Source organism: Gambusia affinis, linkage group LG11, assembly GCF_019740435.1.
Source record: "Gambusia affinis linkage group LG11, SWU_Gaff_1.0, whole genome shotgun sequence".
Lineage (NCBI taxonomy): Eukaryota > Metazoa > Chordata > Actinopteri > Cyprinodontiformes > Poeciliidae > Gambusia > Gambusia affinis.
This window is the reverse complement of record NC_057878.1, coordinates 29,478,442-29,493,175: the sequence shown is the minus strand read 5'-3', so window position 1 is coordinate 29,493,175 and position 14,734 is coordinate 29,478,442. Positions and strand designations below refer to the sequence as shown.

General features: G+C 43.8%; 1 protein-coding gene across 1 annotated transcript in view; it reads left to right on the top strand.

Annotated features, from left to right (window-relative positions):
* Positions 1-542: 542 nt before the first annotated feature.
* LOC122840296 (inactive dipeptidyl peptidase 10-like) overlaps positions 543-14,734 on the top strand; it is an 85,699-nt gene continuing 71,507 nt past the window's right edge. Inside the window, exon 1 of the mRNA XM_044132568.1 lies at positions 543-994. Coding sequence (XP_043988503.1) covers positions 935-994 — 60 coding nt within the window. The 5' untranslated portion in view covers positions 543-934. The remainder of the gene's footprint in view (positions 995-14,734) is intronic.

Below are 14,734 nucleotides of genomic sequence, written 5' to 3'. Positions count from 1 at the left end.
GGAGTTTATGAATGGTGAAACATTAGTAGCTAAATGATCTCTGCCTGTATGAATAATGAATCATAATATTTCTGCTTTATAATTATTGTTGTGTGTTTCTGAGATCATCAATGACGATGATCCAGAATAAAGTCTCTTTATTGGCTCGTATAAAGCAGTTTCTGCCTCAGAGAGAACGTTCCTGCACTGATCCGGTCCCGGTGGAGGCGGAGGTAATTAAATCCCAAAAACATAATTAGGCTCTAGAGCGAAGCCCCCTGGGTGCTTTCTGACCCTAAAAACGCTGCTGATTAATTACTTCGATTAGCCGAGAGTTCATTTCTGAACGGCTTCATGTCGGCTCACAAACTCCTCTGGAAACCATCCAGTAAACTGGCCGACTTCATCACCTGCAATAAAACCAAACAAAATATAGAGGATGGAAAAAACATCTTGGTTAAATATAAAGTCTGTTAACCAGCAGATAGATTAAAATGATGATGAAGATGATGATGATGAAGATATGATGAAGATATGATGATGATGCAGATGATGATGATGATGAAGATTGATAAAATCAACAATGGCAGAAAAATTTTGAAAGTTTATTCAAATAAAGTGTGAAAGTTCTGCCAGAACCCAGAACCTGGTTCTGGTTCTGGATTTCCTCTAGAGTTTCCCCTCCTCTCAGGGCTGGTACCACCTCTGGTTCTGGTTCTGTTGACTGTAATCCCTGCAGATTACAGTCCATCCAGTGAAAACTTTACTGTTATTTCCCGGAAGTCGGCCCCCCGCCCTGGATTTCCTGCGGTCGCCCCTGGTTACGGCTGCTGGTTGCGCACGCAGCTTTCCCGAGCAGCGGACTGAGAGCGGTTCGGATCACATCAGTTCTGCTGGACGGAGCGGCTGGCTGTTCTCCTCCAGGCTCGGTTCGCTGGACGCTTTGGACCGGAACATGAACCAAACGGCCACCGTCTCCCACCAGATGCAATGCCAGTCCACGAAGAGCATCAAGGTGAGCTTCCCGCCACCAGGCTGGGCTGGCTTGAAGGAAAGTTCTGCTGAGTTTATGGTCACGTTCTGGTCAGGTTCTGGTAAGGTTCTGCTTCGGTTCTGCTGGCGCGCTGCGGAACCGGAGCTCCGGGTCGCCGTGTCCGTCCTGAAGTTGCCGCCGCAGCTCCACGCAGCGTGTTCCCCGGACCTGCAGGCGGACAGTTCTCATTCATGTCACGTCCCGGTTCCGGTTCGGTTCAGTTCTGGTTCGGCTCCCGCTCGGATCGGTCAGAGAAAGTCCGTCTGCAGAGCAGAACTTGCAGCAGGTTCCGATGGCACTGGTTCCGGACCTGTTGGGTTGTTTGTGTGTGTGTGTGTGTGTGTGTGTGTGTGTGTGTGTGTGTGTGTGTGTGTGTGTGTGTGTGTGTGTGTGTGTGTTGCCGCAGTGTTCTGCGCTGGAATCTGCGCAAAATGCGATGTCAGTTTGCGGCTGTTGGAGCTAGACGCCCAGGTGCCGGTTCGGTTCCGGTTCCGGATCACTTGGGCTTGGGGTGAGACGTTCTGTTCTGCGCTGGAGCAGCTCAGTGTTCCGGTACCGGAACATTTCAGCTGCTGATGCTCTGAGTGTAGGTCCCGTCCGGTTCCGATCCAAAGCTCGGTCTATCGGGACCGGACCGGACCTCTGGATATCATTCTGTCAAACTCTGACGCACCATCCCGGTGGTGGCAGCATCATGCTGTGGTGATTCTGATGGTATCTGAGACGCTTTTATGATGTGAAGGTCAAACTGATTGATTGATCGATTGATCGATTGATCGATCTTGCTGTGGGAAGCAGTTTACAGTTGATGGGAATAAATATTTCTTCAGCACCAGAATGCTGAACTGGTTTTACTGGTCTGTAGTTTTTGAAGCAGCTGATTCATTACTATCTCACAGGAAGTTGTTTTAGCAGGAAGTGGATGCTCTTTTGCTGACGTCAGACAAGGAGAGACGCCATTAATCCTTGTCCTAACTTGCTGGGATTCCAAACTGGGATTTACCGACCAGTTCAGCTTCAGATGGTTTCACATCCTGTTATGATTTATTAGATGTTACATTATAATCATGACGTCACATAACCAGGATCCTTTTACTGCTGGTTGGGTTTTCTCTGTTGGCCTAATTAGCTGATTAGCTTTGTTGTGAAAATGGCCGAGCTCTCATACTCAGGATACTGTTAGAAGTGCTGTAATGCCCTCTAGTGGCCGGAGTGTGAACTACATCCAGTAGATGGAGGCAGAATTATCTGATAAATTCAGTATAAAGATGGAGGCCAAAAATATCACAGATTAACTGATATTAGTCTGCAATGATCTGTCAAAACATGTGATCAAAACCTGAAAGTTATTTCTACTTTAGTATTTGAAACTTGTGGCAACTAAGGAATGGAAATAAGTATTTCCATCAGTGACGTGCGGTGAGGTTCATAGCTGGTGAGGCACTGACGTCATCAGAATCAGATTTGCAAATAGATGCATAGATTGACAGCAGTTTACAGGTTGTTTCACTTCTGCATCCTTACACATACAAACTGTAGCTCACAAAACACACATATTATCTCCTGCTTCGATTGAAAGTTCACTTGAGAAAACTTTTTTAGTGTTGTAATGTAGTCATCCATGTCGAAAGTCGGGATAAGCGAGAGAAAAAAAATCACTATCTCTATTATAATCTATCGCTGCACTTGACTTGCTTCCCGAATCGTTTAGCCTAGCTCGCTGTCACTTACTCGGCAGTTGAGGAGTGAACAAGACGAACGTCTGGGATCTTGAGCGCCCCCTGCCATGAGGCAAGAGAACTGCCTGCCTCACCTCGAACCTGTTCTCTGCCGTTTATAATCGCTCATTACACGAAACACGTTACACAAACACAGTTGGTGACAAAAGCACTGTACATTATATAGATAAGCTAAATTATTGGAAATAAGTTCCCATATTAAATTTGTTTAAACCATTTTATTGACGCCAGACAGCAACATGCTCTCCGCTTAGCAGCCAGCGCAGAGCCAGGGGTTGCGCAATCCAAGGTGAGGCAGAGCTGCTGCCTCACCGGCATCGCTTCCAAGCATTTGAATGGGAAAATAAGAAAATTCAGCGATTTTGAACAAATAAAAATCGAAATTGGTGAAGCTACATGAAAAATAAATATTTTTTAGTACAAACCACCGGATGAATATAACAATTTAAATTGCTTTATGATTATATATTTTCTTTCTTTCCATGATGGCTGGTGAGGCACTGCCTCACCTGCCTCCCCTGACCGCACGTCACTGATTTCCATAATAAAAACAGAATCAAATGAATAATTAATATTAATATTTATATGAATAATTATTCACAGAAGTTCATAATGGATGTGAAACAGGATAAATTCTGTAATTAGTGACATTTTAAGCACTAAAAATATTTAAAACAATTTGACTCTTGCTGAAGAAAGAGCGACATCAAAAATCTTTATTTACCATTAAAAACAAGTCAGTAAATGGTTTTACTATGTAGTTTATATCGTTTAATATTTGGAGCTAAATATTGGACCGGACCGGACCGGGCCGACTGCAGATATCCGGATTACAAGGAATCAGTTTCAGGGATCAGTAAACAAGCCGGGATTAAAGGCTTCAGCACAGAGAGCCGCTAATCTGCTGCTGACCACAATCTGGCAGAACCGCCGACATTCTGCTGAACCTCCTGGACCTCCTTGACCTCCTGGATCTCCTGGATCTCCTAGACCTCCTGAACCTCCTTGACCTCCTGGATCTCCTGGATCTCCTAGACCTCCTGAACCTCCTTGACCTCCTGGATCTCCTGAACCTCCTTGACCTCCTGGATTTCCTGAACCTCCTTGACCTCCTGGATCTCCTGAACCTCCTTGACCTCCTGGATCTCCTGAACCTCCTGGATCTCCTGAACCTCCTGGATCTCCTGGACCTCCTGGATCTCCTGAACCTCCTTGACCTCCTGGATCTCCTGAACCTCCTGGATCTCCTGGATCTCCTTGACCTCCTGGATCTCCTGAACCTCCTTGACCTCCTGGATCTCCTGGACCTCCTGGATCTCCTGAACCTCCTTGACCTCCTGGATCTCCTGGACCTCCTTGACCTCCTGGATCTCCTGGACCTCCTTGACCTCCTGGATCTCCTGGACCTCCTGCCCAGGTGTTGGCTCTGTCCACCAGCAGAACGGGTCGGTGGAACCCAGCCAGTTCCACTGGTTCCATCTGGAGGAATGGACCTGAACATCCGACCCAGTCGACCCTTTAAAGGCTGATTCTGCAGAGATTTTTAAACTTCTCTCTGATTATTGATGAATTATTAATAATTAGTCCTAACCGATGAACTGATCAGACTGCAGGATTCTCATTTGCTCTCAGGCGACCCGTCTCCTCCTCGGATTAGCGGTTCTGCAGTCGAGTCTTCCAGAACCTCGTTCTGACTCTGAGCGCCTTCTGATTTATTCTGCATCTAAAATAAATCCTGCTGACAGAAACCATTTCCTGCTCTTAAAATAAACTTCCTGTCAGCAGCTGGAGCCTCTGATCCGGTTCTGAGAACCAGATGTTCTGACAGGTTCTGATGCTGCAGCTGAACAGGAAGTTGAGAGAAGAGGATGGAGGCTGCAGAACCTCCTGCCACTCATCAGGAGGTTCTGACCTCCAGCCTCTGCTTCCTCTTGCAGCTGACCCTGTGAGGTTCTCCGGTCCAGAATCGCCTGGTTCTGGAGGAGTTTGGTCCCTGCTATCTCATTGTGGCCTAAGGACTCGGTGGTGGCAGCTGATGCTGAGGGATCTTGAGCTTGGTACTACAGCCTGTTTGTAGGAAGAAGAGCTTTCCCACGTCTTCATTTGGCCTAGTTAAAGTCCCAGTGGAGTTTATGTTTGTGACGGTAGAACAGGAAACGCCTCCTGCTGGCATCACGAACTGGCTGCTCTGGTTGCTATGGAAACATGGAGACCAGCCCAGCACGAGCCAACGCTGCGGCGGTTAGGTTATCTTCTAGAAACCAAAACCTGGACCGGAGTTCAGCGCGACGGACCTGCAGAGATGATGATGAGTGAACACATCGGGTCACATGGTTCCTCACCGGTCTGGAGGATCAGAACCTTTCCTGGTCAGAACCTTTCCTGGTGAAGGCAGGTGAGCTGCAGCCTTCAGAACCACAGAGTGTCGACGCTGTCAGCAGGTTCTGCTTCAGGCTTCAGTGGTTAACTATAAACCATAACCTAGTTAAAGGGTTGGCAGGCCTCTACGATGATGATGACGATGATGATGATGATGATGTCTAGTTGTTCTTTGTCTCTTCATCAGCAGTAAAATGTATTTTTAGACATTTGTTGTTTTGTTGTGATGAAAGCGACTGCAGAGTCTGAAGATCTTTGGCTCAATGTTTCCATCATGATGAAGGTGAAATAACCTACATCACAGACACACACACACACACACACACACACACACACACACACACACACACACCATCATGTCGACACAGTTTTCCTCCAGTCACTCATCTGACCTCAGGTCAGTTTGGGTCGGAGGGACCTGGAGGTTCCATCATCATTTCAGTTCCGCCTCCAGAGCCGCTGCTAAAGGTGCTAGCCTGTTATTGCTAATGGTGCTAATGCTCAGGGTACCAATGCCAGCAGAGCTAGCTGTAAGTGTATAAATGCTAACAGTGCTATCCCACAGCTAACAATGTTAACAATATTAACAATGTAATAAGGCTAAAGGTTGTAGCCTAAAAAGGACTAGCTCAAACAAGTTCAGTCCTAGCATTAGCATAGCAAAAGGAGCTAACGATAATTACTGTTGGACCAGTGCAGGCTAGCTTTTATTTCAATATTTACAGAAGACTTAGTTTGTTTTACACGACACAAGTTAGGAAATAAGAAAAATAAAAACTAAACTAAGTAGAATTAATATTCTGAAACGTGAGAATAAACCTGGAAGCTAAATTAGAAACCAGAATCTGCTGCTAAAAGGATCGTCTGGGCAGATTGTAGATCTATGATTACAGATGTTTCCTGCTCGGATTCTCAATGGAAGATCAGAGAATGGCTGGTTCTGACCCAACTTCAGGGCAGGACGGGTTCTTCTCGGTTCTGCTGGGTTCTGCTGAAGCAGAGCTCTCAGCAGGTCGTGTGTTGGTATTTTCTTAGAGACTTCTCACCTGGTCATGCAGCAACACTCTGCTGCTGCTGAGGTGTTGATTGGTCCAGGCTGTGAGAACAACGAGCCAATCAAAACAGAGTTGCTAATGAAATCAGAACCTCCAGTCGGTTCTGATGAAACCGGGCTGCTGGTTGTTCCTGTTACTTCAGAACAAAGTTCAGCTTTAGAGTCTGAACTGATTCTTTCAGACACAGATTCCCATGAACCAGCCCGATTCATCTGAACCGTTTCAGTTTGGTCTTTCTGACTTCCTGTTCCTTCTCCCGTTGTTCCCGCAGCAGACTGCCACCTAGTGGTGAAGTCAGGAAGCGCCCAGCTGAATGTGGCGTTTCTGTACTTTGATGAAGCTACTACAGATTTGAAGTTCAAGGGCCTCATGCATAAAACACTGCGCAGTTTTCACACTAAAACTTGGCGTACGGACAAATTTAGAAAAGTGCGGCGCACAAAACAAATGGATGCATAAAGCCGTGCGCACGCACGTGGCCGCGCACCTTTCCTTTATACATCCTGATTGGTAGACAGCAGAGCAGCTGCTGCTCCGCCTGTCGCCTTCATAAACACATATTAATGTAAATTTGTATAAATACCACGAGGTTTGCCGCCATGTGAAGCAGTAACCATGGCAACGTCTTTGTTTGTAGTAGTATAAGTATTTATAATAATAATAATCCTATATCTTATGTAAAATGTGTTTTCAGGGCACAAGGTCACCTCACAAAAACAAAAATAATACATTTTAAAGAAAAGAAATCCAAATGAAATGAATAAATAAAGAGATCTAAGTGTAAATGCCTGTTGGAACATCGGAGCGTTGAGCCGATTTAAAGACTCACAGAGTGGAAAAATGGACGTTTATCCTGAACCCAGGAATCAGGAGCACAAGTTACATTTACAGAGTCCAGATGATTTCACAGAGCGGGCGGCCGCAGCTTGGACCGGTACCGGTAGCGGTCCAGCTGTAAGTTCTGCTCAGAGCTCCAGGATGATCAGTCTGGATGAATCTAAACGCTGATAAACCAGCAGATCAATCTGATCAATCTGATCTCTGATCAATGGCTCCATGTTCTCCTCAGGTAGCGGCTCACCTGGATGCAGCTACTGATGGACCTGTGATTGTCTCCACACCTGATCAATAATCAAACTGTCTGATCAGCCCTGGTTTCTCTTTAGGGACAATAAATAGATTCATTCAGACCAGGAGTTTCATCTTTATGAGACTCAAACTGAGCAACATGATTATTGACATTGGACTGAGGTTTTCACATCCTTTATTTCTATTTTCTGTATTTTCTGTTGGCTTATTGTCTGAGGATAAACGGGTTCAGTTTCATCGTTTAAACACTGAAATATTAAAATCATAAATCCTGGGATTTGATGCTTCCTGCTCTAAATAACTGAATCAGATTTCAGTGGATTTAGTTTTGACTCTTTCTAGTTTGATATTGTCCACAGAAAAAGTTTGTATATTTATGCAAACTTTGACATTTGAGTTCAATTTTATTCATGCCGACTTGTGCGTAAAATATGGCGCCGCACATTTTCTGTGCGCACGCCGCTTTATGCATGAGGCCCCTGAACTAGAAATAAAAGATGGCTGACGTCCTCGAAGTCGAAGCTCCACTGGCCAGCTTGGTGCTGCCACCTTCAGGAGGAGACAGAACCTGTTGGACAGCAGCCAGAACCAGAACCAGAACCAACATGGAGGCTTTTCTGGATCCAACCATCAGAGCAGCTTATCACCAAAAACACCTGTCAGAGTAGATCAGGGCTGGGCAACTCCAGGCCTGCAGAGCCAGAGGGCCTGGAGGTCCGGTCTCCTGGAGGTCCGGTCTACTAGAGGTCCGGTCTCCTGGAGGTCCGGTCTCCTGGAGGTCCGGTCTCCTGGAGGTCCGGTCTCCTGCAACTTTTAGCTGTATCTCCACTTCAACACACCCGAGTCAAATAATGAGGTCAATAGCAGGACTCTGGAGAACCTCACCGGTTCCCTGGAGATTCAGGTTGTTGGACCAGGGAGACTCTAAAGAGTTGCAGGACACCGGCCCTCCAGGACCAGGACTGTCCACCCTTGGTTTGGTCAGGGGTGGGCTAGTGGATACTAGATACTAGCATTAGCATGCTAACCCCTCAGGTCAGATGTTGCTTATATTTCCCATCTCGCACTGAAGTTCCAAAATAACGGTCATTTGGCAAGATGGCTGCCATTTGTGATTCTTTAAAAACAATTATTGATATGAAACATGTTTCATTTCCTCTTTGGTCATCATATACATGCAGCTTCAAAACTAATAAACTATCAGAATCTGAGGACTTTGCTGCTAGCGAGTCTCACAGCCGCCGCCTGGAAGGGGAAGAGACGACCATAACGACTGGACCTTAGCGTTAGCTTCTGCTAATATGTTCCATGGCTAACTGCAGTGAATATTTTCAGACAAAATTTGTGTGAAAATGAAAAAGTGCCACCAGTTCTTCCCAACATGCTGAATAATCCCAGTGATGAAAATATTGGATCCAGACGATGTTTCTGCTGCAAAACCCAGAAGCCGATTTTAGGATTCTGCTTTCTGTCCAGACGGGATTTAAATAGATGTGACTTTTTTATTTCCATCATCAGATCTCCTTCCTGTCCGATCTGATCCCATCGACCTGCAGCTCCAACAAACGGACGGCCGCCACCCGATTACATTCCTCGAGCCAAAGAAGACTAAAGGGATCGAGGTTAAGGAGCGAAGATTAGCACAGGCTAATTGCTGCTGCGCTAACAGCTGCAGAAACCAGGCTTTCTCCAAGCAGCAGTGCTGCTCCTCTGATGCCTTTGCAGAGAAAAACAGCTGGAAAACCTGAAACCAAACAGTTGTGTTTCAGACTGAACTCACTCCAGCCCAGTTCAGTTCGCTTCAATCCAACTCTGGTCTGGTTGGTGAGGTGTGAACGCTAATTGACCTCTGACCTCTGGTCCTCAGAACCTCGGTCAACAACTCCGACGTCAAATCCAATCGACCCAAACTGTGGAAATAAAAAATAAATGCCAGAATATTGTTGAACTTTTCAACGATCCTGTTTCCATCGACTGTAAAACGTCCTGATCCAAATCCAAACGTTACTCTGAGAACATGAGCCGTGGTTGTTGGGAGATGTTTGCTAAATCTTCAGTTCAGCTATAAATCATCAATAATATAATAAAACATCCAGAATAAATTCTGCTTCGCTTCAGAGAGAATTTGACAAACTTTCATCTTCATTTAGAAAAGAAGGTGTAAGTGATGCTAGCAAAGCTAACTACCAAAGCTAACTAGCTAGCTAACGTTAGCGTACCTCTAGCAAAAATCTTGACCAAATCCAGATATCTGCCCAGTTCATGAAAATGAAGATTAATTGTATACATTATTAAAACATTAATGTAATTTATGTGTAATTATTTTCACATGAGTTACTGTATGTGAAAATAATTTGTCATTATTTCTGTTTCTGATTGGTTAACATGCTGACCAATCACCTCTTCAGTTATGACTTTGATTAAATAAACTCACATTTAGCTGCAGGAAATAAACACTGAAATATGGATTCAAGCTGACAGAACATAATGTCTTTGTTAATGTCAGCAATTTAATTATGATTTTAATTATGCCAATAATCACAGATGTGATTAGTGTGATGTGATTTAACGTATCAATTTCTATTTTCATTCACAAATACAAACATTTATTTATTAAGCTGCAGTTTTTTAACCTCCTGCAGGATTTAAATCCCTCCGATCATTCCTGCAAATACAGCAGGAACGGCATCAGCCACCAGGGGGAGCCACTGCATCAATTCCCCTAGCAATTACTCTGTTCAAAATAATGTCCAAAAATAGTAAATATTAGCATAAATCCTTTAAAACAAATTAGAAACCTGGAACAAATAATCATTCTTGCTAAATCACAACAAAATATGCTGAAACTAAGAACTACAAAAAAGCACAGTGATGTAAATGTTAAGAAAATATGATTATTTTTGAGTGCTTAATATAGTTAATCTCAAGCCATGTACATTCAAGTAGATAGAACATTCTCATTTGGACAAATGTTAAACAGATGTAAGCCAGTCAGGAGACAGGAGATAAACATTCTCTTGGAGGAGTTTAACCAAAACACTATTCTCTTGAAAGGCTTTAAATTAGGTGGGCCATAAACCATATCTCCCCGGCTCAGAGGTCAAAAGGTCGGGGGTTTCTCAGGGAGGAGAGCTGCATCTGGAGTTGATCACAGCCTGGAATTTTAGAAACTTCTGATTTTTTAATACATTCTTAAATATTAATAGCGTGTGTTTGATTAAAGTATATTACCTAAGTTAGAAGTATTAATCTAGTAGATGATGAATGTATTGGAAAATGTATTATCAGTGACAATTTCAGAATCAAAGGAAAATTGTTTGAATTACAAAAAGGAATTCTATCTCATTTTGTTCTGTGAGAGGACAAAGATTTAAGTTTTTGGAGATGCTGAAATCAGAAAAGCAGAAAACTAAGTTTGATGAAAATAACTTATAATTTTAACAAGTAGTAAACGACTTTTGATTCCTGCCGTAAACTTAGGGGAAGGTCTAAGTTTTTCCAAGGTAGCTTTTGGTTGGTCAAAACAGGGGTACGCCCTATTCGCATATATTAACAAAAAGAAACGCCTTCACTAGAAAAGTGAATGCTCAATAATAAGAATTCAGATAGCTGTTCGATTCTGCTTTTTGCATCAGCTTTCTCCAAAGACGCGTCTTTGTTCTTTTCTTTTAATTCTCTGACTCAGGTAAAGAATGTATATCTCTGTAACTCTGCAGTTTCCTTGTTAATTCATACGGTGTTTTCCTATTGGATTAAACTCTGTAACACTGTGACGTCAGCACGCCTCGTTGTTTCCTGGCCGACGTGAAGCCATCCGCTCAGGGACCCGGGAAGGAAGAGAGAGAGAACCAAACTTTTCCATACTAAGCTAACTTAAAATATCTCTTTCTTAATATAAACCAGAAAAACTACAGATGACGAACATTAATTAAATGCAATAACATCATAAAATAATGCTAAGTAAGCAAAATGTGAAGCTAGATTTTAGATTTACATTTGAATATTTCAGCATAATTAAAAGTTAGGGATTGTAATTGTTAGTGGAAATGTTCAGATCACTGCGGCGAGTCCGGTCAGAACTCCAAAAAAACGCAGAGTTGCTCTCTACTGGGTTGAACTTGCACTTGCTGTTTATTTCTTAATTTGCACTACTCTGATCTCTGCAGCAGCTACATGCTGACAGGCTAATGGGGAGCAGCTGCTACATGTTAACAGGGAACATGTAGCAGCTGCTGCATACTGACAGGGAGCAGTAGCCACATGCTAGCAGAATATTTCTCCCTCATGTTCCTGGTCACTGCAGAGGACTTCCTGTTTCTGACAAACACCAAACCTTAACCAGGTGAACAAAGACGAGCAGAAGATCTACACCATGCTAGAGCTAATGCTAACCCTGGTAACCACAGTTTTAGCCTCATTCTTTTTCTCACAGCATTAAATCAAAATGCTTTATGTGCTACTATTTAAAGCAATGTAATGAAGGTTATCACATCTCTAATAAACACAATGCCTGAATTGGACAAATATGCTAATGTTAGCATATTGAATGTTAGTTAGCATGCTAACTAACATTCAAAGCTAATTAGTGATTTACAGATTTGTCTAAATTTTGTTTGACTTGTTTAAAAATATCCAAACATAATATTAGTAACTTGTGTTGTACAGAAACAACATTATACATTAGCATGTCAGCTAGCATCCACAACTACTCAGTGATAGTCTTGTCTAAATCATAACATGTTTTTACATTTTAAATCTATAAATGTGTTGCAATGAAGAATAATAATGGAAATCACACAAATCCGTAAAAATGAACGCAGAGGCTTGATTTTGCTTCTGAACGATCTGATTGGATGCTGCAAAACACTACTGCTGTGCTAAAGGGAGTTAGCCTCTCAGCAAAACTATACTAGTCCAAAACAGCATAGTCAGCCGGGAGGGAAGCAGTAAAGATGTAGCAGCTAACTCTAATTTTAGCATCTACTGTAGCAGCTAACTCTATTGTTAGCATCCACAGTCCACATCTCTCCATGAATGATCAAAGAAAGTGGAAAGTTGATTGGATAGAAAACCTCTTTGCTCCGATCTGATGGAGAACCTGAAGATAAAATCCATACATGTCTGATGGATGTATATTCAGTAACTCAGCAGATGTTCCTGATTTTGCTGATGAATTGTGAACTCTAAATATTTGGACGGAGTTGGTTTAAAGAATCCAGAAATGTTTCAGTGTTCAGACGAAGCGCAGCAGCAAGTGAAGGTGAAGCCGTGTTTGTGCCGCTCTGCCTCGCCGCCGGCTCTGATGAAAATGCACGCTTCATCAACTTTGTCACAAAGTCTCTGCCTTCTGTGGTGGAGCGGGACAGGCTGCACGGCGCCAGCATACTGATGAGGCCCCGCCCCCGCCTGCTGCTGGGCCGTCTGTTAGCCACACTGGCAGCTGATGGGAACCCAGCTGCATGCTGGGATTACAGTGAACCAGACCAGCAGAGGAACAGGATATGACATCACCTGTCAGCAGATGATTACTGCTGGGAAATCCTGGAGGAGTTGCTCCGATCCGCTGCTCACATGGAGAAACATTAGCCAGCAAAAAGCTGCAGCGCAGAGAGGAAACCAGCGCAGGCCGACCCTGACGACTAGTGGCTGCAGCCCGATCCACCCAGCAGATGGATGGAGGAGGAAAGGTTTCCTGATCTGCACTTCATCTCAGAGCTTCTGCAGTTTCTGGTTTCAGTGATAAATGGAACTGGACCTGCAGAAATGGCTGGATCATTCCTGACACCAGAGACACACAGAACCATCTGCTACTCATCAGGGGAATCATCCATAAAGCGGCATGCGCACAAAAAATATGCAGCGCCATATTTTACGCACAAGTCGGCATGTATAAAATGTAACTTTGCGTTGAAGTTTGCGTAAATATAAATCTCTTTGATTTAGATATAACAAAATGGAGCATATAACTTCAGAATGAGCTATGGCCAAAACAACAAACAAAAGAAACTATCTGAATAATAATCAACTTACCTAACTAAAAATAAATAAACTGTTTGTTACTACGCAATAGCCAGCCCCGCCCTCTCCTCACAACTCCTCGGGCTGACTACTGAACCAGTTCTCTGTCTAACAGGTCCGGAGAATCTCTAAGACCTGGGTCTTACCCTGAACAAGATCTATAGGAGATAATCTGTTTAAACTGGTGGCGGAAGAGATTCGTCTAGCCCTAACTACCTCCTATCCAGAAGTTATGACCCTTTTCAGTTAAGGAACAATCAACCGAGTAGCCTTCACAGCTGCATAGTTCCAATAACCACTTCTGTTAACGGTAGTTCTCTTCCTGTCGTAACGTGCACTTGGTAACGGCTAGATAATATTTAGTGACTAGGATTCAAATCACAGGGTCATTATTTTACTCTCACCAAAGGAAAGTCTGAAGCCACCACATTACTAGAATCATGTATACTGGTTTTACTATAAATAGAAGAACTTTAATTCAAATGACTCAATTAATTTCAATGTCCACAACCTAATCAGAATTTTTAAGATATATGTATTTATTAAGCAAGCTTTAGCAGGGAAAATGACAGGCATACAGAATTTACTTGAGACTACCATACAAAGAAAATCAATAAAATTTAGATCAATTCAACCTTTACCTAACAACCTCCCTACACTGTCATCTATCGGTCAAATGAGGCTTTGGGATGCGGCACAACTCATACCCATCGGTGGAACTAGATCTCGGCAACAGAAGTCCTTGTAGTCCTTGGTCAGAGTCTTTCCCTTGAAACATAAACTCTCCTTGGACCCGAAACAAAATGAACTGTCTGCTTCGTCCAGCCGAACAGCTCTTGGTCGATCCTGTGACTTTTGTTCAGTTCCCCAAGTCCGTTGCGATGTAATTTGAGATCGTTGGGTCGAGAGCAGAGTGTGGAAATCCAATGAGGAACCAAGGCAGTGGGTCGGTGGATCTCGCCCTTTGGTCCGGCGTGAGGAGCTCCGTTGTCCTCCTTGTGAGGCTCTTTCCTTGGTTCCAGAGCGTAGTCCTCTGCTGGTCTTCTTGCCGCTCTTGTGTCGAGTCTCGGCGCCGGGGACGAAGAACATCGTATCACCTCGGTCTCATGGTTTTATACTTTTCTGCACTTGTGGGCATGTATCACAGATAGAGAGAGAGAGAGCAGGGGTGCTGCGTGCATTTGCCCGCCTATTCAACCAGGCCCCAATCGTCAACTCAGATCTCTGTCTTAGGGACTGTTGAAGACTGCGCAATAACGTACCTGTGACATTTATAACTTGGGTCACATCAACCTGATTGCGAACTAAAGCAGTTGTGACACTAATGCACTTGTGACACTTGTGACCTGGATCACATCAACCCGGTCACGTAGGACACGACCCCTTTTTCCGAGAAGTCAGATTCTGAGTGACACCCACACCTTGCCATTCCTCACATAGAA